We start from the raw sequence: 23125 nt of genomic DNA on the forward strand, positions 1-23125 counted from the left end.
AACCATGCTCCTCATATCTCAGCCTCTTGAGTATCTAGGATTAATTACAGCTGAGCCACCCAGTGCTTGGCTATGATTTTTTAATTAGGAGATTGGGTCTCACTGAAGACTATTGTCTGGAGAGTCTATCTGAAAGAAAGCTTAAAAAAGCAAAACAAACTACGGGTGTGGCTCAAGTGGTAATAGTACTTGCCTCACAAGCACAAGGCCTTGGATTCAATCCCAAATTTCACTGAATTAATCAAGCAGTGCATAATACAGTTTTTTCTGAGCCTTTTAAAATTAAAAGGTATTTCCATAAATAAATTAGTAGTGACAGGATATAAAAAGGTGTTAATGTATTAAATTGTGAGATACAATATTTTCTTGGGGGCTTTTTTTGTTTTTTTTCTCTTTTCTTTTCTTTTTTTTTTTTTTTTTTTTGCCAGTCCTGGGGCTTGGACTCAGGGCCTGAGCACTGTCCTTGGCTTATTTTTGCTCAAGGCTAGCACTCTACCACTTGAGCCTCAGTGCCATTTCTGGATTTTTCTGTTTATGTGATGCTGAGGAATCAAACCCAGTGCTTCATGAATGTTAGGCAAGCACTCTACCATTAGGCCACATTCCCAGCCCTATTTTCTTATTTTATTTCTCCTAAATACTCTATGATGAACACTTATTTGTTACTCAATAGGAAAATAAGGTTTCATGGTATAATCTCAGCCCTCAGGAGTTAGAAGAAGCAAAAGGATCTCAAGTTCTGGGCCAGTTTAGGGTAGAGAGTTGAGACCTTATCTCCAAAAAAAATAAAAATAGGACTGAGAATGTGACTTCCAAACTTCATCTGAAAATTTTTAGATGATTTAAAAGATGGAGAACGTGAGTTGTACAGGCCAACTAAAGATAATCATATAAAGTTAAGTTCAACACACTTAAAAACATTACACAAAAGAGGGTCACACTGTGCCCATGTACTAGCACTCCCATGTAATCCCAGCATTTGCGCCACTGAAGCAGGGAGACCTGTCTCAAAGAAAGGGAAGGGAAAAGAAGAATAGGGAAACAAATTAATGTTACAAACTATTGGGCATTCTTGGTGAGGAAAGAAAAATCCCTGTACTTTTTTGGAATGCTTTTGTTCAAAATGTTTCAAACCACTATGAGAAAGACAAAAGTATTGGTCTGGGCTGGGAATATGGCCTAGTGGTAAAGTGCTCGTCTCCTATACATGAAGCCCTGGGTTCGATTCCTCAGCACCACATATATAGAAAAAGCCGGAAGTGGCGCTGTGTGTGGCTGAAGTGGCAGAGTACTAGCCTTGAGCAAAAAAAGGCCAGGGACAGTGCTCAGGCCCTGAGTTCAAGCCCCAGGTCTGGCAAAAAAAAACCCAAAACCAAACAAAAAAAGTATTGGTCTTCAAATAAAGCACATGTTCTTGACTGTCATTTTTCTTTTTTTTGTGATAGCTAAAGTGGGCTGTTCCCACTTTTTTCAGTACAGTTTTATCTATAGAAACTCCCTACAATGGAACTCTGTATAGTACCGTACTAATTAATAACTTTGTCTTCATCACTGCCAGTCACCCACATTTTGCTAATAGCATACTTCTAGTTTCTTTTCAGAACCAGATGGTAGTGATTATGGAAATAAGAATATAAGGCTGAAATGTATTCATATGGCCAACTGTATATGTATGTATTGCAATCTGTACTGTAATAAATAAGCCCAGCTAATTGCAGATAGTTACAATTTAATTTGTCCATTTCAGGAGTGAACCTCATGTGCTTGCAATTCATTTCATATCCGCCCTCATAACACTCCCCCTACCAAAGTGTGTGTGTGTGTGTGTGTGTGCGTGTACACAGAAGCCCAGTAATTGCTATTTTCCCCCACTGCTTGTTACCTTCCTCAATTCTGGCTACCAAGTGGATGTGGGTAACTTCATGTTTTTAACCGTGACCTAAGAATTTCTATTCTAAAACAAGAAGGATGGGGGTTGGGGGCTAGGCTCGGGTGGTAGAGCGCCAGCCAAAGAACCAAAGAGTCGCATGCCCAGTTCAAGTCTCAGTCTGGGGAGGCCAGAGACATGAGGGAGGAATAAGGACATGACTCAAGTGGTAGAGTGTCCCCGAGCAACAGCCTAGCAAGTGCGAGCCCTTGAGGTCAAATCCTGCTACCAGCACACACACACACACACACACACACACACACACACACACACACGCACGCACGCACGCACACGCACAATCTTGAGGGAAACTGGTGAACCGGTCAGGATTCTAACACTGAATGGAGGGCTCAAGTGGAATGTCTTCCATTGTCTTCCCAGCCGACACGTCCCCCAGAGCCTCCAGGGATAGTATCGCCAAGTCGGCCCTCTGCCCTCTTTCCTAGAGACCTCGGCCCCAACTTGGGGGACCGCCCAACCAAAGGCGCCGCAGCGCCGCCCAGGCCGCCGGCCTCCCTTCCCGCGCTGACCCCGTGACTTCCGGAAGGGGCGTGGCCTGACGGACGTTCAAGCGTGGCGGCCTTGAAGGCACTTCCGGGTCCGGTGTCATGGCGGCTCCCGTAGACGGGAAGAGACGAGCGTTTGGGAGCCGGTTCCTGAGCGACCCGGCGAGTGTCTTCCACCACAATGCCTGGTAAGTGCTCCGCCGCATGCCCTGCGGCTCCCGAGCCGTTCTGCAAGCCGCCCGCTCCTCCGAAGCACCCAGCGCTCCCGGGCCCGCGACTCGGGACCGGAGACCTCTAAGCCGCCCGTTCGGTTTCCTCAGGGACAACGTGGAGTGGTCGGAAGAGCAGGCCGCGGCGGCGGAGAAGAAAGTGCAGGAGAACAGCACCCAGCGGGTGTGCCCGGAGAGACAAGGTGGGCCCCGTCGGACACTCGGGGACCCCGACAGCAGACGCACTGCCGGACGCGGCCCCCGGACCGGCCCCCGGGATCCTTTGTTACTGGCCGGCTGCAGAACTCGAGAGTAGAACGGAGGGGGCGGGGAGAGGAGGGCGGCCGTGGAACACACAGCTCGGGGCTTTTAAGATTTTCCAGGTTCTTATTTGAGGGAGGGTTAATTAACCGTTTTCTTTTTTTTTCCGGTGACTGAGTTATTGTCTCGATACGACTGAAAAATGGCAACCTTATGGGTCTCATAATCATCTCAGATAGTGTACTTTCTCCGCTATATATATAGTTTTTGAGAGTTGCCACTGAAGGGTAGATTCAAACGCTTAAGTACTGTTGGGAGAGGAGACTAGTAACTGGGGATTATACATCTTCTGGTGTAATGAAGTTGAGGTTGAGTAGGGCTTCTGTCCAGGAAAGATGGTTGAAGCTGAAAGAGGCGTCTCGAAGTAGAGGATATGGTCACTGTAGAACATCCACAGAGGATGACTAAAACTAGTTGGCTCTGTATTGCAATTGACAATTGAAAGTAGAAATTTGAGAGTCATGCTCATTGAAAGAGGGGTCTTATAACAATAATACAGTTAGAAAGCATCCATCATATATAGTTTGGCAGGGTGGAATTGAAAGAAATTTTGAGTAGCATGTACCACAATTTTCTCTTTTATGATTAAACCTCAGCCAGGGACAGTGGTGTATATCTGTAGGCCCTGCTGCTTGGGAAAATCATGTGGGCTCAGGAGTCTCAGGGCTATCCTAGGAAACATAAGGAGGGGTATCTCAAGAAGAAAGAAAAGGACTGAAGATTTGCCTCAAGAGGTAGAGTGCTTGCCTAGCTTGTGTGCTGGGGCCCCAAGAAGGAGGGAGGGAAAGAATGAACCACAAGACATTAAATGCTTTGCAAAGAGGTAAACATTCAGTTTAGTAGTAGCAGTGGTGGAAGTAAAATCCTCTTTATTATTCTTTCATCTGCAGCACTAGTCAAAGCTATGTATTGGCAAAGAACAATAAATTGAAATCTGAAACTGTCTTAATCACCTTAATACAAAAAGAAAATCCTACCAGGCACTGGTGGCTCAGGCCTATAATCCTAGCTACTCAAGAGGCTGACATCTGAGGACAGTGGTTCAAAGTCAGTGGGAGAGAGGGGGGCTGGGAATATGGTCTAGTGGTAGAGTGCTTGCCTCTCATACATGAAGCCCTGGGTTCAATTCCTCAGCACCACATAGGCAGAAAAGGCCAGAAGTGGCGCTGTGGCTCAAGTGGTAGAGTGCTAGCCTTGAGCAAAAAGCAGCCAGGGATAGTGCTCAGGCCCTGAGTTCAAGCCCCAGGACTGGCAAAAAAAAAAAAAAAAAAAAAAGCAAAGTCAGCCAGGGCAGGAAAGTCCAAGAGGCTCTTATCTCCAATTAACCACCGGAGAACCAGAAGTGGAGCTGTCACTCAAAGCAAAAGAGATGGAGGACAGTGCCCAGACCCTGAGTTCAAGCCCCATGACTGATGCCTTTCCCCCCCCAAAAAAAAAAAACAAAAAAATATGTTGGTGGCTTATGCCTGTAATCTAACTACTCAGGGGGCTCAGATCAGAGGATTGTGGTATGAAGCCAGCCCAGGCAGAAAAGTCCTGAGACCAGAGACACACATCTCCAATTAGCCACCAAAAAAGCAAGAAGTGTAGCTGTAACAAATGGTAAAGTGCTAGCCTTGAGCAAAAAGCTCAGTGACAGTACTTAATCCCTAAATTCAAGCCCCTAGACTGGTACGTACACAAAAAAATCCATGTATTCCTCCTCTCTGATTTATCAAAACCCTTCTCACGTGAAGACAATTTTTTATTATCTGTTTTCCTTTTAGCCTTGTTTCCGTTGTTATTATCTGTTAGTATTATTGAGTTCATGGTTGGACTCTACACTCTAAAATAACTACATGCAGGAACATACTTAAAGAGCTGCTTAAGTGTTATCCATGGAGTTTACATGAACAACCAAAGAACCTAGGGCAATTAGTTTTGTGTTTTTTTTTTTAAAAAAGGATGCTGATGATGATTTACAGGGAAAAATTTGCTGTCTACAAATACAAAAGTATTTTGCATGGCCTAAAGAAACAGGCTTTTTTTTTTTTTTTGCTTAATTTTATATATAAATGGGCAGGGATTGCTTAGTTATACAATTTTCCAATAGTCAAGGGCCATCTAAGGGTGTGAAAAGATAATGAGAGGTAATAAGTTTCCTGTCTAATAGTACCAGCAAAAATTAAGCTTCTTGTTAACAATCGCCAAGTTATAGAAACAGCCAAATACTCTGGAAGATGAGTGTATCAGTTAAATATGGTACATAGATACAATGGAATTTTACTCGTCCATTAGAAAGAATGTTTACTCTGTCATTTGCAGGACAAATAATGCTAAGTGAGATAAACCAAGCTCAGAAAAACAAATGACATGTATTTTCTCTCATATATAGGAGCTAGACCTAAAATATAACTCGATGTGATAACCTATACAGGACTTTAAGCAGTCACACAGAAACAGACCAAAGGAAGATACCCTTAGGGTAGAAACCCAAAGGTGTAACTTCTCTGAACATTTAAAATACTATTTACCAAAATGAATTCCTGGAAATGAGAGCGTGGTTTTGTTTTTTTTTTCTTAATTGGTGGTGGTGGTGGTGGTGGTGTTTGTTTTTACTTTGGGTTTATCTTTAGGGGGACAAGGGGCTTAGGAAGGGCAAACAAACAGTCATACTACTCAGTATATACTATGAGGAAAATGACATGTGCAAGTAGTCGGCAGGGAAGAAAGGGAGAAACTGGGAAAGCAACGGAAAGGGTGACATTGTCCAGAAAATGAAATGTACTCATTACCTGACTTATGAAATGATAACCCTTCTGTACAACACCTTAATTATAATAAAATTATATTTTTAGAAAGTTAAGCTTTCTGGAATTCAGAAATAGGGAACAATGTATAATAATAACTAGCAGAAATAAATTACTTCAAAAATGCCTTCAGCTTTGAGACTGCGGCTCTATTTGAATGTACTTTTAGTATAAAATTACATTGGTGAAGCAAAATAACATTTGATATAAATAAAATATTTTGAGACTGATTCTTTCTGAAATATTTTCAGCGGATTATGAAGTCAATGCTCATAAGTACTGGAATGACTTCTACAAAATTCATGAGAATGGATTTTTCAAAGATAGACACTGGCTATTTACCGAATTCCCTGAATTGGCACCGACACAAAACGAAACTTACTTGACGGATTGGCACTTGGAGAACAAAAGGAATGAAATTCCTGAGTGTAGAAGCAATGACAGCGGGCCTAATTTAACAATAAAAGAACAACATAAGTGTTCTACCAGCCTTGGACATAAAGTCCAGAAGCCTCCTGTGGAAGAGGGTATAACTCAGAAACTCAGTTCGATGGTTTGTACTGATGACTTTCCTGGATCCTCAGCCACCTACCGAATACTTGAGGTAATCTCCCTTGTGGTCCTGGTAATACAGTTAGTGAAGCTATCACCCTGCTCACTAGGTAGCATTGAAAAGGCTAATGGTCCCAAGGAGTTCTTTCTGTCTGTTGAAACTGTCTCAATGTAGTACTTAAGTTTAATTGGCCTGGATTCGCTTCCATTATTTGAGCTGGGAAAGAAAGTATGTAGGTGGCCACAAGCCAATGTGGCTCAACCCCTGTAATCCTAGCTACTTGGGAGACTTGAGATTTGAGGATTTTGGTTTAAAGCCAGCTTAGGCAGGGAAGTTATCTCCAGTTAACTGCCAAAAGCCAGAAATGGAGCTCTGACTCAAGTGTCAGATTGCTAACCTTGAGCACCAAAGCTCAGGAACAGCATCTAGGTCCTGACTTCAAGCCCCAGGACCAGCACAAACCAAAAAAAGAGTAGCTACTGTAGGTAGCTACTATAATGAAAATGACACAAATAGGATACTCCCAACTCCAGTGGGGGCTTATTTTGGAGCTGGTTTGGCTTAGAATTATGCCTTATGCCATGAGTTTGTGTGTGTGTGTGTGTGTGTGTGTGTGTGTGTGTGTGTGTGTGCTTTAGACAGACAGACAATCTACCACTGAGCTATACCCTTGGTGCTCTGTAGTGTGATGATAGACAAGCCGCTTTCCCTCCTGGAGTACTGAGACTTCTGCTGTTGCCTCTAAAGCTTGATCACTGTTAGAAGCATTGAGATCATGTATGTAAAATGGCTGAGAACAGTGGCACCTAGTAAGGTGGCCTGGGCACTGTCCCTCCCTGAGCTTTTTGTTCAAGGATAGTGTTCTACCACATTAACCACAGCTCTATTTTCAGGTTTTTTTGGTAGACAGAAGTCTGGGAGGCAAGTAATTGTAGATAAGAGTGCAGGGTCTAGAACTCAAAAAAGTAAAGGTAAAGGCTGGGAATATGGCCTAGTGGCAAGAGTGCTCGCCTTGTATACATGAAGCCCTGGGTTCGATTCCTCAGCACCACATATATAGAAAAAGGCCAGAAGTAGTGCTGTCGGGCTCCCTCCGACGCGTCGGCCCCAGCTCCGCGCCACGTCTGGCTCTTCCAGCGTCACCGCGATGAAGAAAGTGGTTCAGCAGCTCCGGATGGAGGCAGGGCTCAACCGCGTGGTTTCTCAGGCAGCTGCAGACTTAAAACAATTCTGTCTGCAGAATGCTCAACATGATCCACTGCTGACTGGAGTGTCCTCAAGTACAAATCCCTTCAGACCCCAGAAAGTCTGCTCCTTTTTGTAGTCCAGTAAGTCTTGTGGAGGATCTCCAGACCATTTCCCATGAACCAATGAATAGTCAAGAGAGATAAAGTCGAAGCCTGTACAGAAGCTTCTCTATAACACATGTGCCATAATTACCAACTTCTACTTTTGTCAGTCCTTAACATCTACCTCTCTGAATTTTCATGAATTTCTATTTCACAAAGTTAACTGTTTTATATACACTGGCAGTGGCATACAATAAAATACTTAATGTAAAAAAAAAATAAAAAAGTGCTGTGGCTCAAGTGACAGAGTGCTAGCCTTGAGCAAAAAGCAGCCAGAGATAGTACTCAGACCCTGAGTTCAAGGCCCGGGACTGACCAAAAAAAAGTAAATGTAACTCATGCCTTTTTTTCTAGACTAGCACCCTTCTACTTTCCTGTGGCTATTTAGGGCCCCTTATGTCAAGATCAGGGACTGTCGTGGCTGTTATTGAGCTCTCATATAAGTAGGCAAGTTTATTATGTAGAATATCAGTTAAAGAGTTGGGCATGGTGGTATCTATAATCCCCAGCACTGCAGAGGCTGAGGCAGGATGATCATAAGTTGGAGGAGCAATAGCACGTTCAAAGCCAGCCTAAGCTACATAATGAAACCCTGTCTCAAAAAAAAGTTTAATGTGAATAGCTTCTGTGATTAATAGTTCATTTCTATATGCAGGTTGGTTGTGGTGTGGGAAACACAGTCTTTCCAATCTTACAAACCAACAGGTAAGTATGTTATCGGGTTTATCTATATGAGAGAAAGTGGAAAAAAAAAAAAAAGATTGCCATTTGAGACCAGGACTCAAACTTGCTATCTGATGCTGTATGCAAGACTATCAAAACTATAATCTAGAAGCTTTGGTTATATTATGAAGGATTAAGATATCTACATGATCCAGTGTAGTTTAATTTGATACCATGGAAGTTAATGAAACTTAAAATCTGCTACAAGGTTAATGTGCCTTCCTCTGAGGTACTTAAAATATGCTTATGTTCTGTTTCTCCTCTCTCCTGAGCTCTTGTAAAATAGTGACTAAGCTGTCATTACACCTGTGGTAGAGTACAGCTGACCTACACAAAGGTGTATCCAGTTCTAATGACAGCACACTGCTGATTCCAGATGTTGTGGATTTCCCCACATTGACCAATTCTCCATCACTAGCTTAGTGTTGTGGAATATAGTTCTAAGACTATCCACCTGGTGTTAATATCCGGTCACACATGCTAAGGGCTCAGTCCCACTTAAGTGCTTAGTTACAAATACAGGCCTCCCAGACTTCTGTCTTGCTGGGGGGGGGGGGGGGTGCGTGAGTCCTATATCCCTCCTTGAGTTGTATAGTTCCCTAGAGACTCAGGGAAGTACATTACTTATAAGGATATGGGTAGATTAAGAGAGAACGGTGTGATCTGAATGTTTCTGAACTAGTCACCAGTGCCCAGTTTGTTCTACTTTTAATGTTATATTCTTTATATTCCATTTTAACTGACCCTCAAGAATTATGACCACTAATCATCACAACCAATGGGTTTAAAAAATGGAGGGAAAAAATGAATGGAGGTATCTTTTTCAGGATCTGATTGTGCCTATTCTTTTGTAGTATGAGGGGTGGAATCGAGAGCCTCAAGCTTGCTAGGCTGATGCTTTACCACTGAGCTATACCCACAGCCTATTTGTACCATTTAAATGACATTACTGCTGCGTGCCAGTGGTTTACAACTATAATCCTAGCTACTCAGAATGCTGAGATTTGACCATCACAGATGAAAGCCAGCCCAAGCAGGAAACTGAAACTCTTAATCTCCAATTAACCACCAAAAGGCCAGAGTGGAGCTGTTGTTCAAGTGGTAGAGTGCTAGCCTTTGAACACAAAAGCTATGGGGTAGTGGCCAGGCTCTGTGTTCAAGCCCTAAGACCAATACTAAATTAATTAGGATTATTGTGCTGTGCTACTAGAACCCACTGCATCAATGTAAGCCATTATTGCAGATTTTCCTCCGCCTGTGAATCAGACATAAATTATTTAGCATAGTAAAGAGAGAGTTTGTTCTATGAAGTATGTGTTGTCTTTTGTTCCCCAATGAGTTGTCACACTGTATGTTTTTCCTTGACTTATACCTTCCCCAAATCAAACTGTCTTCCCTCATTTCTGCTGCACTAGTCTTCAAGGTCTAGGTCAGGGACATCTAGCAAACTTAACCCAATTAATGCAGTTCAGAAATGTAATTATGTAGTCATTGTGGCCCTTTTATGTTATTTGTGTTACCTTAATGCCCATATATTGTTAAAGGTTTTTTTTATCTTCAAGTACTAGGATTTGAACTCAAGGCCTTGTGCTTGCTTATACTCTGCTTTCTGCTTTAGCCATACCTCCAACTCAACATTTTTAAGTCAGTGGCTGAGATTATTGAAATCAGGATTTAAGACCAGCCTAGGCAAGAAGAAAAAGCTTGGGAGACCCAAACTTAATAGCAAATGTTTCCTGCCTATCATCCTAACTACTGGGACAGCTAACATAGGTGAACCATGCTTGCCCAGGTGTATTCCCGGACAGAAAGCAAGGCCTAGCTCAAAAATGGACAAAATCAGTACTAGATGCACAGTAAGTCCTAGAGTTACTCCTTGTTTTGTGTTTTGATGTCTTGAGGATAAATACATAGTATTTTTTAATTGTAATTTTGATAGTTATTAAATATATTTTGTATTAATACCTCAAAATTTATTCTAGACATTAAGAATTTCAATAATAAGCGCAGGGGTTTTTATCTTATTTCTCTTTGTCTCTCCACATCTAGAATAATAGCCAACGATGAACACATAAGTAGCAAATGTAATTGATCCCTGCTTTGGTGCCCCTCACCATATGGTAGGAGCAGGTAGACAGGCACAATTGTTTTTCTAGCATGCAGCAAGTGCCAAGGTAACTCAGAGGAGATACGGGATTACTATTGTGAAGGCAATATAGAATTGTCTGGCTGGAGGAAGAGAAAAGCACTAAGATTAGCCATATCAGCAAGCCTGACAAATACGTATCAAGAAAGATTTTTAAGGGCTGAGAGTCCAGCTCAGTGGTAGAAGACTAACTGAATACAGTAATTTCAAACTAGTACTGCAAGGGGAAAAAAATATTTTAACCAAAACATGTTGCGACTAGTAGCACAGTTCTTTCAACCCATCCATTGTTCTTTGCCATTTGGTATTTTAACTCTGCAACAAAAAACATAGTGTACTCTGTAGCCTAATTGTTGTTTTTTCTGCTTATTTCAGTGACCCAGGACTCTTTGTTTACTGTTGTGATTTTTCATCAACTGCTATAGAACTGGTCCGGGTAAGTGCAATGACCCCTATAGAAGTAGAAATAATTGTTACTGATTGAGGATGGGGAGGAAAGATTAAAAATCAAGGTTACTAACTCTATTTTTGTATTGTATCCTAAAAGTAAAAGATTCCCTGAAACAGCTTGGAGCTGGAATAAAGAGCCACACATGAATGTTGACTTACAAGCTATAGAACTCAGAGCAGAGCTCTTTACCTCTCCAATCTTATGTTCTAATTGAAATTAGATTTCTTCAATAAATGTTCTTTGATTTATAAGAAACTGGACTTGTAGAAGCCCAGACTATAAAGAATTATGTCACAGAACCTGATTATACAAAGAGTAGCTCAGCATGGGGAGTACTGGAACTTAGGCCTGAGAAATGTCACCACACTATGGCAAGCAGCTACTCCATGCTGTCTCATCCTCCTCCTTTTTTCCCCTCTTGGCAGTATTAGGGCTTGAACTCGGGGCCTTCTACTTCATAGGCTAGCATGCTACCACTTAGGCCATGCCTAAACCCCGCTTTTTGATGATTATTTTAGAGAGAGTATCTCATAGACTTTTTGTGCCAGTACTGGGGCTTGAACTCAGGTCCTGGGTGATGTCCCTTAGTTTTTTCACTCAAGGCTGGTGTTCTACCACTTGAGCTACAGCTTCACTTAGAGCTTTTGGGTTTAGTCTCATAGAGGGATAAGAGTCTCATAGACTTTCCTGTCTGGGCTAGCTTCAAACTGTGATGGTCCAGATCTCAACCTTCTGACTAGCTAGGATCGCAGCCACCAGCACCCATCTCCTCAAGTTTCTTGAGACCAGCTTTCTTTTGGAGATGTTCCAAGTTTTGCACTTGTACCCAGCCTGCGTCTCTCAATTCCAGAGTCCCCAGAGGGTTCCTTGAATCTACCTAGCTGATAAACTTGCTTGCCGTGTTTGATGCATGAAGGCCAATGAGAAGCAAAGTCACAATTTTAGGGGAAAAAAGACATAGGGAAGATGCCCTAGGGTATATCTATCTGTTGCCTTCATTTAGGATGCTGTTCGCACAGGAGCTCAAGAATTGCTATAGTTTGTCTTTTGCTTATGAGGTGTTTTCCTTGTTCATCCCTTGCTTTCTTGTTTTGTTTTAGTTTTTTGCCAGTAGTGGAGCTTGAACTCGGCCTGAGCACTGTCCCCGGCTTCTTTTTGCTCAAGGCTAGCATTCTACCACTTGAGCCACAGTGCTACTTCTGGCTTTTTCCATATATCCACATATATGGGTGAGGAATCGAACCCAGGGCTTCATGTATATGAGGCAAGCACTCTACCACTAGTCCATATTCCCAACCCCATCTCTTGCTTTCTTGATCTTTCTTCAGCCCTCAGATCTGAGAAAAGGATAATATGTATCAAAATAAAGAATGAAAGTAAAGCTGGGCTTGGTGGCATATGCCTGTAATCTCAGCACTTGGGAGGCTGAGCAGGAGTATGAGTATTAAGGGCCAGAGTGGGCTGTACAATGAGCCCTATCTCAAGACGAAGATTTAGAGGATCTGGGCATGTTTGTTTTCATGCTGGTTTTGTTTTGTTTTGCTTCCTTACTAATAATGGGACTTGAAGTCAAGGCCTTGTACATGGTAGGCTAACCTACTTCCTAACCCTTGCTTTCTTGTAAAACAGTCTCTTGCTGTATAATTTAAGCCAGCCTTGAACTCAGAATCTTGTTGCCTGTCCCTTGAGTTCAGGGATTATAGGCAATAATGTTCCATTTTTATAGCACCAGTTAGATTCCACAAGATCTTCTTGGGTTATTTTGACTCTTAACCCTGTGAGTCCTCCTGGAAAAACATGATGCCAGGTGTTGTGGCTTACTCTTACAACCCACTGATTCAGCCCAGGTGAAAACACAGCCATACTTTTCTCTCAACAGATTAGTCAGGTGTGGTGGTACACATCTGTAATCCCAGCCACAAGTGAGGCATATTTAGGAGGGTTATGGTACCCTGCCCTAAAATAAGAGGAAAACCTTGCACACCAATGACTAGAAGAACATCTTTCTGCTGGGAATGGCAGTGATGTCATTTAAAGGAAGAAAAGCTTTTCTCCAACTCTGCTCATATGGTCTGACCCTTTGTGTTTCCACCTGTCTGCAGACACATTCAGATTATGACCCTTCCCGCTGTTTTGCCTTTGTTCACAATCTTTGCGATGAAGATCAGTGCTACCCAATACCTAAAGAAAGTCTTGATGTCATCGTTCTCATATTTGTCCTTTCAGCAATTGTTCCAGACAAGTAAGTTTTAGATCCCTTAGCCCAGGACCTAACAAAGATAAAGCTCTAGCCAAAGACCATGAATAAAAGACTTGAATAAAATGAACAAAGACCTAAATAAAGAGAATTTTCATTGCGTTGTAACAGACATGAAGATGCCACACAACTGTAGCCCTGGTGTCCAACTTCTGTTTGAGCTTCTACCACTGGGTGCTGCTAGCTCTGGCTTCTGTTCTTCCTTTCACTGTCAGGAGTTTGGTGGAAAACTGCCTACTGATAGTCACTGTGAGTGCCACAGCTGTTAGAGAACATCATGGTTAGCCTTTTAAATGCTTAAAGTTGATTTTTATTTTTGCCAGTCCTAGGGCTTGAACTCGGGGCCTGGGCACTGTCCCTGAGCTGCTTTTACTGAGGGCTGGCACTCTTACCACTTGAGCCACAGCACCACTTCAAGTGTTTTCTGTTTATGTGGTACTGAGGAATGGAACCCAGGGCTTCATGCATGCTAGGCAAGCACTATACCGCTAAGCCACATTCCCAGCCCCACTTACATTTATTAACTGCACAGATTTCACATTGAAGCTCAACACATGTGTTCTCTGATGCTTAATATTTTGGTAAAATTGAAATACAAAATTCCATAAAACCATGTTTAAATAAAAAGTCAAATGCTGTACCTTAAAAGATACCATTAGCTGAGTGCCAGTGGCTCATGCCTATAAATCTTAACTATTCAGAGGGGTTGAGCTCTGAGTAGTTCAAAGCCAGCCCAGGAGGGAAAGTCCATGAGACTCTTACCTTTAATTAACCAGAAAAGGCTGGAAGTGGGAATGTGGCTTAAGTGATAGAGGGCCTGCTAAGGGACACTGCCTAGTCCCTGAGTTCAAGCACCAGAATCAGCACACACACACACAATATATATAATATTAAAATCTTGTGTGCAGCCATTCACTGGTGGTTCACTCCTGTTATTCTAGCTACTTAGGAGGCTGAGATCTGAGGATCTTGGTTCGAGCCAGCCTGAGCAGAGAAGTCCATGAGGCTTTTTTGCCAGTCCTTGAGCTTGGACTCGGGGCCTGGGCACTGTCCCTGGCTTCTTTTTGCTCAAGGCTAGCACTCTACCTCTTGAGCTACAGCACTACTTCCAGCTTTTTCTGTTTATGTGGTGCTGGGAATCGAACCCATGGTTTCATGCATGCTAAGCGAACACTCTACCCTAAGCCACATTCCTAGCCCCCTCCATGAGACTCTGGCACTGTGACTGAAATGGTAGCGCACTATCCTTGAGCTGAAGAGCTCAGAGACAGCGCCCTGGCCCAGAGTTCAAGCCCCATGACTGACAAAAAAAGAATTATGTATACAAAGTACTAGGAGTGTTGCTCAGTAGTAGAATGTGTGCTCAACATGCCTGAGGTCCTTGATTAATCCTTAACCCAGCGGTGGGGAGGGCCTGCATAGTATAGAATAGCATAGTTAGTACAGGCTTTTATAGTCCTAGTTACACAGGAAGCTGAAGCAGGAAGAACTCTTAAGCCTAGGATTTCAGGGCCAGCCTGGACAACATAGCAAGATTCCATACCTTTGCAAATTAAAAAAACAAAAAAACTTCATATGTATCCATATAGTTTCCTAGGTAGTCCCATGAAACTACTCAGAAAAGCAGAATCAGAAAGATGGTGGCTGATTCAGGCACTGTTGATCCAGTGCCTGACAACTGACCCTGCCTGACTCCAGTGAGTCAGGACAGAGCCAGGGGCTTGGCATGCGCCAGTCTTGTGGACAGTCACACCCCTAACCTGGGGTTAGTACTGATTCTTAGAGACCTTAAACATCTCACTGTAAACATCAGAGCCAGCAGATTATGTCAAAAAGCCAAATCATAAGATTAAGGCAAGGACACAGTATTCACCACATTTGGCAGGAACTTTAAGATTTGACCTCTGTTCCACTTTTCTTTCGATAGCACTGAAGTAGTCTGATCTGACAGGGATAGTGTGAGATTTGGAAATTACTTTTGGGGTTTGTAGCATGTATACTTGTTATGAATGTTTAATTCAGCACCAAGGCTTTTAGAGACCTCTCGGTCACCCTTGTATCACTATACACCTGAGATCATTAGCTAATAAACAGGAAAGCCATATTTGGCTCATTGTAGAGATTTCATTGCATGATTGGTTGGCTTTTAGGCCTTTAGCAAGGCAGCAGGAAGAGCACATGACCAGAGGGTAAAAGGAAGAGGAGAGGAAGGGACCCCATCCTGCAGTCCCCTTTGATGACACATCCCTAAAGAACTCCCATTAGGTCTGTTTCCACTGTGGGCTGGGGGGTCAGGGTGGAAGAAGTGCTCTGGTCAGGATGTACTTTACTACACATAAGAAGTTTCTACCATCTCCCAAAAGCGTCTAGCTCATATGTCTTTAACATTTGGGTCAGTGGTGGACGGACATTCTAGATCCAGACTGTAGCAGAGCAATCATAAAGGTAAGGCACTGTAGTACTCCGCATCCTGATTGTATCACCACATAACCTTTTGAGATTGTATCGCTCTGCCACTGGGGCAGATGGGTTGCTAGCACTCCCCGCACTGGATGGTTAGGGCTCCCAGACTACCACAGGAGCACAGGGCAAGAACCCCTGGCAATCCCAGGACCAGGAAGGCTGAGGGCCAAATGAAGAATGTGGAAACCAGGCACTGGTGGCTCATGCCTGTAATCCTAGCTACTCAGAAGGCTGAGATCTGAGGATCATGATTGAAGCCAGCCCCAGCAGGAAAGTTCATGAAACTCTTATTTCCAACAAACTATCGGAAAGGCTAGAAGTGGTGCTGTGGCTCAAGTGGTAGAGTGCTCGCCTTGAACAAAAGAAGCTCAGGGACAGCACACAGGCCCAGAGTTCAAGCCCCAGTGTTGGCACAGAAAAAAAAAAAACAAAAACAAAAACGTGGAACTTTCCCCACCACAGAACCCTACAGTAGGGCAGGTTCTTGGATCTGTCCCCACTGAAGGGAAAGAGGAGTTAATGTTCCCATGTAGTGGGAGGGTTAGTAGGTCCTTGGTCTTGGGGATATGCTACAGGGAAAAGGAACTCTGCCCTACGAAGGCTGATCTCATTCTCTACTGCCCTGCAGGATGCAGAGAGCAATCAATAGACTGAGCAAACTTCTGAAGCCTGGAGGGATGATGCTTCTGCGAGATTATGGTCGCTATGACATGGCTCAGCTCCGATTTAAAAAAGGTACTGTGCTACTGTAATCAAAGGGAGAGTTTTGCTGGCAGACTACATCGATGGGTCTGAGGATCATGGTTCAAAGCCAGCCTGGGCAAGAAAGTCTGTGAGACGCTTACCTCCAATAAACTACTCAAAAAAAAAAAAAAACTAGAAATGGGACTGTGGCTCAAGTGGTAGAGCATTAGCCTTAAGCTAAAGAAAGTCAGGGACAGCACCCACACCCTAAGTTCAAGCCCTAGGACTTGCACTCACACAAAGTTAAGAGAGCTAGCTAGTCATTGTGGTTCATCCTGTAATCATAGCTACTTGGGAGGCCAGCCTAAACAAATGTTCCAGAGACTAAATCTCGGCCAATGGCTTCATACAGTGCTGTCCCCTCAGCACACTGGGAAGCTCAAGTACGATTGTCAGAGCCCAGGCAGGGCCCTGCCAAGGTAGTGGTATGTGTGCCAGTGGCTCACACCTATAATCCTGGCGACTCAGGAGATAATATCTGCCTGGTGCCAGTAGCCACTCAGGAGACTGAGGTCTGAGGATCTCAGTCCAAAACCTGCCCCAGCAGGAAAGTTTATGAAACTCTTATCTCCAGTTAACCACCAGAAAACCAGAAGTAGCGCTGTGGCTCAAAGTGGTAGAATGTCAGCCTTGAGCAAAAGAGCTCAGGGACAGTGCCCAGGCCCTGAGTTCAAGCCCCACAACTTAAAACAATAATTATAATTAGGTGCCAAATTATAATGCAATAGAATTAGCAGAAGGGAAGGGATGTCCATGATAAGAACAATAGGACTCGTCATGGACATGAATTTGCATGTGGACACCTGGAGAGGTGTGAGAGCACTGTCACCAAAATGGTACTGGTGGCCAAGTCACATTTCTTTATGGTCAGTTATATTGCTTGGGTTTTCTTTTGACAAAATTTGTGGCCTGGCCATGGTAGTGTGTAACACTTAAGAAACTGAGGCAGAATTTTAAGTGTATGGATAGCGAGGACAAAATTGTAAGTGTATGGCTCTCCTTGTCTCAAAAAAAGATTGCACCATTAGTTTTATCAGAGAGACGAAAAGTAAAAACGTACTGTTTTATCAAATAATTCTAGGCTGCACAGTTAAAAATTGCATCTACTGAAATTCACTCCCATGAAGTTACCTGATGTTTTGTAGATTCTGCTTGTGAAATTAGTATGTTGTTGCAAATTCGATTATCAAGTAGTATTTTAACTTTTCTCTGATTTTTACCATGTCACCCTGCAGGTCAGTGTCTATCTGGAAATTTCTATGTGAGAGGTGATGGCACCAGAGTTTACTTCTTCACACAAGGTATGGAAAATATCTTCTTTATGCTAAAGGCCCCAGACTATTGGGTTAGAAATGTGGTCTTTGGGTGAGATATGTGGTCTTCGGTGTATCTTCAGAAGGAAAGTGATCTGACCCCTCATACCCTGCAGGCTACCTTTTCCCTACAGGCCCCTTCTCTGTCCCCTTCCCCACTACTCTGAAGCCATTCTGAACTTACACAGTCCTAGTTTGTGCTACTGTTTTGCTCTTTCTTTGGGTCATTTTGTCCAAAATGAGAACTTGCTTTTTTTTTTTTTTTTTTTAATGACTCATCTCTATTACTGTTAGACCTCTGCATGAGGCTGGGCTTTAGGTACAGCTGTATCAAGGTGAGTCATTTCCCCTAAGCTCGAGGAGTTGCTCTCTGTTGCCTTCCCTGTCCACAGCCTGTGCCTCGCCAGTACTTACATACTCCCCATTCCTTTGTTGGATCACAGATGCTGAGCCTTTGGCTAAAGTATTGAAAGCTCTCCAGTAAAACATTCTTGTAGGTTTTTGCTTTTTTTTTGCCAGTCCTGGGCCTTGAACTCAGGGCCTGAACACTGTCCCTGGCTTCTTTTTGCTCAAGGCTAGCACTCTACCACTTGAACCACAGCGCCACTTTTGGCTTTTTCTGTATATGTGGTGCTGAGTAATCGAACCCAGAGTTTCATGTATGTGAGGCAAGCACTGGCCATATGCCCAGCCCCTTTGCATATAATTTTTGGTGTTTTTAGGGGTGCTGTTGTTGTTGAAATAGGGTCTTGCTATGAAGCCCAGCTGGCCTCAAGCTTTAAATTTACCTGCCTCAGCTTCCCAAGGCATGTGCCACCATTTCAGGTTGAAATTTTTCATGTAATTGTCCATAGAGCCTGGGCCTGGGGGCAAGGAAACGGACTCGTTTTATGTTCTTAAAAAGTCCTCCCCCTCGAGCTTGCCTCGTATACATGAGGCCCTGGGTTCGATTCCCCAGCATCACATATACAGAAAATGGCCAGAAGTGGCGCTGTGGCTCAAGTGGCAGAATGCTAGTAGCCTTGAGCAAAAGGAAGCCAGGGACAGTGCTCAGGCCCTGAGTCCAAGGCCCAGGACTGGCCAAAAAAAAATAATAAAATAAATAATAATAATAATAAGTCCTCCCCCTCAGAAATCTGTAGGTTCTGGGCTGCCCTTCTGAGAAGGTGTTTTCCCCAGCCTGACCTGAATAACTAGCTAGTGAATGCATAGTTACAGCAGTCTCACAGCTCCAGTAAACGTGGGGATTTAGTGTGGGAAATGCCCTTTCTTCAGGGGAAAATACGGAAGCATCTCCTCTTTCCCACCTAGATGAGCTAGATACACTGTTTACTACGGCGGGACTGGAAAAGGTACAGAACCTGGTGGATCGACGACTGCAAGTAAACCGAGGGAAACAGCTGACGATGTACCGGGTCTGGATCCAGTGCAAATACCGCAAGCCTCTGGTGCCCGCCACCAGCTGACCAGCGCCTGCTCCTGACCCAACACCAGCCAAGTGCGTCGGGGCTTTTTAAAGAAGAGCGTCCATAAACAGCGGCTCCTTGATGTTGGACAGTTTAAGAATTCAAGCATCCTAAGACTTCAAAATATTTTATATCGTTTGTATTTTTTATTTGTGACGTTTATTAATATATACTCTCTTAGCTTCTTTTAGATCCTTTTTCTGGCTTCTTTTTTCTTGTGGGAGGCCGAAACTTGAACTAGGTGACACTTTATGCTCAGCAGACACCCTACCACTGAGCCAGGCCTCTCACTTGCATTGAGTTCTCAATCTACCTTCCCATTCTATAACTAAAACTGAAGTTTTTTGTTTTTTTAAGAAATCCATTTTCACCAAATACCTTACTTATTTATTGGCCAGCCCTGGGCCTTGGACTCAGGGCCTGAGCACTCTCCCTGGCTTCTTTTTGCTCAAGGCTAGCACTCTGCCACTTGAGTCACAGCGCCACTTCTGGCCATTTTCTATATATGTGGTGCTGAGGAATTGAACCCAGGGCTTCATGTATATAAGGCGAGCACTCTTGCCACTAGGCCATATTCCCAGCCCTAAAACTGAAGTTTTATACTTTGGAATTACATTTTTTTTTCTGGTCCTGGAGCTTAAATTCTGGGCTTGAGCACTGTCCCTGAGCTGCTTTTGCTCAAGGCACTCTACTGCTTGAGTCACAGCACCACTTCTAGCTTCTGAGTGATTTTGTGGACTTTCCTTCCTGGGCTGGCTTTAAACCACTATCCTCCAATCTTAGCCTCCAGAGTAGCTAGGATTATAGTCATGAACCACCAACACCCACTAGAATTGTGAATTTACAACCAAGGTATGGCTGGGGTTGTAGCTGAGCAGGAGTAAGCATGTTTAGCATGCACAAAGCCCTGGAGGTCTGTCTCTAGCAACGCAATAAAACCATAATAGTATCTGTGCTGGGAAGTTGCACTTGATACATACAAAGATGACTAAAAGACTTAATAAAGCCACAAAGGGGCTGGGAATATGGCCTAGTGGTAGAGTGCTTGCCTCGTATACATGAAGCCCTGGGTTCAATTCCCCAGCACCACATATACAGAAAATGGCCAGAAGTGGTGCTGTGGCTCAAGTGGCAGAGTGCTAACCTTGAGCAAAAAGAAGCCAGGGACAGTGCTCAGGCCCTGAGTCCAAGCCCTAGGACTGGCCAAAAAAAAAGCCACAAAGGAAGCTGATTGAATGAATGATCTGTTTTAGGACTTTTCCCCCCAGGAAGAACATCAAAACCTATCCTGCTGGCAAGGAGGCCCAAACCTTTATTTTGTTTGTTTTGTTTTTGTTGCCAGTCCGGGGGCGTGAACTCAGGGCCTGAGCACTGTCCCTGGCTTCTTTTGGCTCAAGGCTACCACTCTACCACTTGAGCCACAGAGCCACTCCTGGCTTTTATCTATCTATGTGGTGCTGAGGAATCAAACCCAGGGATTCATATATGCGAGGTGAGCACTCTACCACTAGGCCATATTCCCAGCCCCGCCCAAACCTTTAATCCCGCACTGAAGGCTAAAGCAGGAGGATCTTTAGTCCAGACCATCCTAGGGCTATAGCAAGACTCAGTGCCAAAGTAAATAATGTGGTATGCTTGATGAGTAATTACTCCTGATCTCTGTTTTAAATCCTAGTCCTCTAGGTTTTAGCACTGTTCTCCCTCTAGTGTGTGTCTAGAAAGAATTAAAAACAAGTCAAGGGCTGGGGATATAGCCTAGTGGCAAGAGTGCCTGCCTCGGATACACGAGGCCCTAGGTTCGATTCCCCAGCACCACATATACAGAAAACGGCCAGAAGCGGCACTGTGGCTCAAGTGGTGGAGTGCTAGCCTTGAGCGGGAAGAAGCCAGGGATAGTGCTCAGGCCGGAGTCCAAGGCCCAGGACTGGCAAAAAAAAAAAACAAAAAAAACAAGCCAAGTACTGGTGGCTTTTACCTGTAATTCTAATTTCAAGAAAGGCTGAGATCTGAGGATCACAGTTCCGAGCCAGCCCTGATAGGGAAGTCCTGAGACTCAACCTCCCGTTCACTACCCAAAAGTCATAAGGAGAGCTGTGGCTCATGGGGTAGAGCACCAGCCTTGAGCTAAAAAGCTCAAGGTAGCACCCAGACCCTGAGTTCAAGCCCCAGGACCAGCACACACACACACACATACACACACACACACACACAAAAGAGTAAAAAAATGTACTGAGGCTTCAGCTTAAGACTTCATAGTTGGTAGGTGAGTGCTGTATTAGTTAAGTCACCTCGATCCCTGCTTTTTTGCTGGTTATTTTGGAGATGGGAGCTAGCAAACTTGTGCCCAGGCTGGCCACAACCCTCCAGATCTCAGCCCCCAGCGTAGCAAGGATCAAAACTTGGAGAAAAGTGTACTATGAGGAGGTTGCAGAAATGGTGACTTTTTTGCTGAACTGTTTACAAATAAATTGCAAGGGAATGTCCCAAACTCCTGTGTAATTTATAATTTCTTTTTTTTTTTTTTTTTTTTGGCCAGTCCTGGGCCTTGGACTCAGGGCCTGAGCACTGTCCCTGGCTTCCTTTTGCTCAAGGCTAGCACTCTGCCACTTGAGCCACAGTGCCACTTCTGGCCACTTTCTGTATATGTGGTGCTGGGGAATCGAATCCAGGGCCTCATGTATACAAGGCAAGCTCTCTTGCCACTAGGCCATATCCCCAGCCCCGTAATTTATAATTTCTGTAACTAGAGACATTCTGCCACTTACCATATAGATGCTTCAAAGTAGAAACATATGGCAACGTCACTATAGTCTACAGAGCATTCAAGCTGCCCAGTGTCTGTCCACACACAGACCCCCTTGTGTTAACACTGCATCCTTGTCTCAGCCTACTGCAGCCTTGCTTCCTTAACTTTGACGTTTAAGATTGCATTTGTAACAGCTCCTATCTGTTGTCATTTCCTCATGACTTGGTTCAGATTACGCATTTTGGCAAGAATATCATAAGCAGTGCTGTCTTCCGTTGTACTGTGATACACTTGTAATCACCACTATTGGTGATTTTATTTAGTTGAGGCAATGTCTCCCAGGTAAGTACCTTGTAGGGAGATGCTTTGAAACTAAATGTCCCATTCTTTATCAAAGGTTTAACTTGGTACTTTGAGTATGTCACTAATTTCTTGACTGAATTATAACTAAGATGGCCAGCAATCATATCTAGCTCCTTCTACATCTATTGGTTGACATTGTAGTATAAAGAAAAGCATTCTAAGCCAGGCACCTGTGGCTCACATTTGTAATCCTAGCTGCTGAAGAGACTGAGATCTAAGGATCAAGGTTCCAAGCCAGCTCAGGCAGGAAAGTCCATGAGACTTCTCTCCAATACCAGAAAAGAGCTGGAAGTGGTAGAGTGCTTGCCTCTTATACATGAAGCCCTGGGTTCGATTCCTCAGCACCACATATATGGAAAAAACCAGAAAGTGGCGCTGTGGCTCAAGTGGCAGAGTGCTAGCCTTGAGCAAAAAGAAGCCAGGGACAGTGCTCAGGCTCTGAGTTCAAGGCCCAGGACTGGCAAAAAAAAAAAACTGGAAGTGGAGTTGTGGCTTAGGAGATAGAGCACTATTCTTGAGCTGAAAAAGCTCAGAGATAGCACCCAGACCATGAGTTCAAGCCCAGGACCAGCAATAAAAGAGAAAGCTTTCTATTCTCCCTTTTCATTTATCTCAAGCTGGCCTCAAACTTAACCACTCCTGGCTTCTGAGACCTTGACATATTCCAGCACTTCCAACAAAAGTCATTCAAGGATATCTTGCACTTTCTGTGTCCCCATCTAGAATGAGGCATTGGCTCACAGTTGTGCTTGCTTTCAGTGGAGTGGTGTTTAGAAACCAGGACCTGGGCTGGGAATGT

At 43.8% G+C, this 23125-nt stretch overlaps 2 protein-coding genes across 3 annotated transcripts; both read left to right on the forward strand.

Moving 5' to 3' along the window:
- The first annotated feature begins 2496 nt into the window (after nt 1–2496).
- Mettl2a (methyltransferase 2A, methylcytidine) lies at nt 2497–19407 on the forward strand. 2 transcript variants are annotated; one of them, XM_048367282.1, is made up of 9 exons: nt 2497–2621; nt 2754–2845; nt 6004–6356; nt 8310–8359; nt 10899–10959; nt 13077–13216; nt 16323–16429; nt 17674–17739; nt 19063–19407. In XM_048367282.1, the coding sequence occupies exons 1-9, from the start codon at nt 2536–2538 to the stop codon at nt 19215–19217; spliced, it is 1110 nt and encodes a 369-aa protein (XP_048223239.1). In that variant the 5' UTR covers nt 2497–2535; the 3' UTR covers nt 19218–19407. The 2 variants fall into 2 exon arrangements, with proteins under 2 accessions (XP_048223239.1, XP_048223241.1); XM_048367284.1 differs by lacking the exon at nt 2754–2845 and having other exon boundaries at nt 2530–2621.
- On the forward strand, nt 7081–7865 carry LOC125365739 (guanine nucleotide-binding protein G(I)/G(S)/G(O) subunit gamma-5-like). The gene is made up of 2 exons (XM_048365970.1): nt 7081–7086; nt 7417–7865. The coding sequence occupies exons 1-2, from the start codon at nt 7081–7083 to the stop codon at nt 7627–7629; spliced, it is 219 nt and encodes a 72-aa protein (XP_048221927.1). The 3' UTR covers nt 7630–7865.
- Nucleotides 19408–23125: the final 3718 nt, after the last annotated feature.

The sequence above is a fragment of the Perognathus longimembris genome, chromosome 17 (genome assembly GCF_023159225.1).
Source record: "Perognathus longimembris pacificus isolate PPM17 chromosome 17, ASM2315922v1, whole genome shotgun sequence".
Lineage (NCBI taxonomy): Eukaryota > Metazoa > Chordata > Mammalia > Rodentia > Heteromyidae > Perognathus > Perognathus longimembris.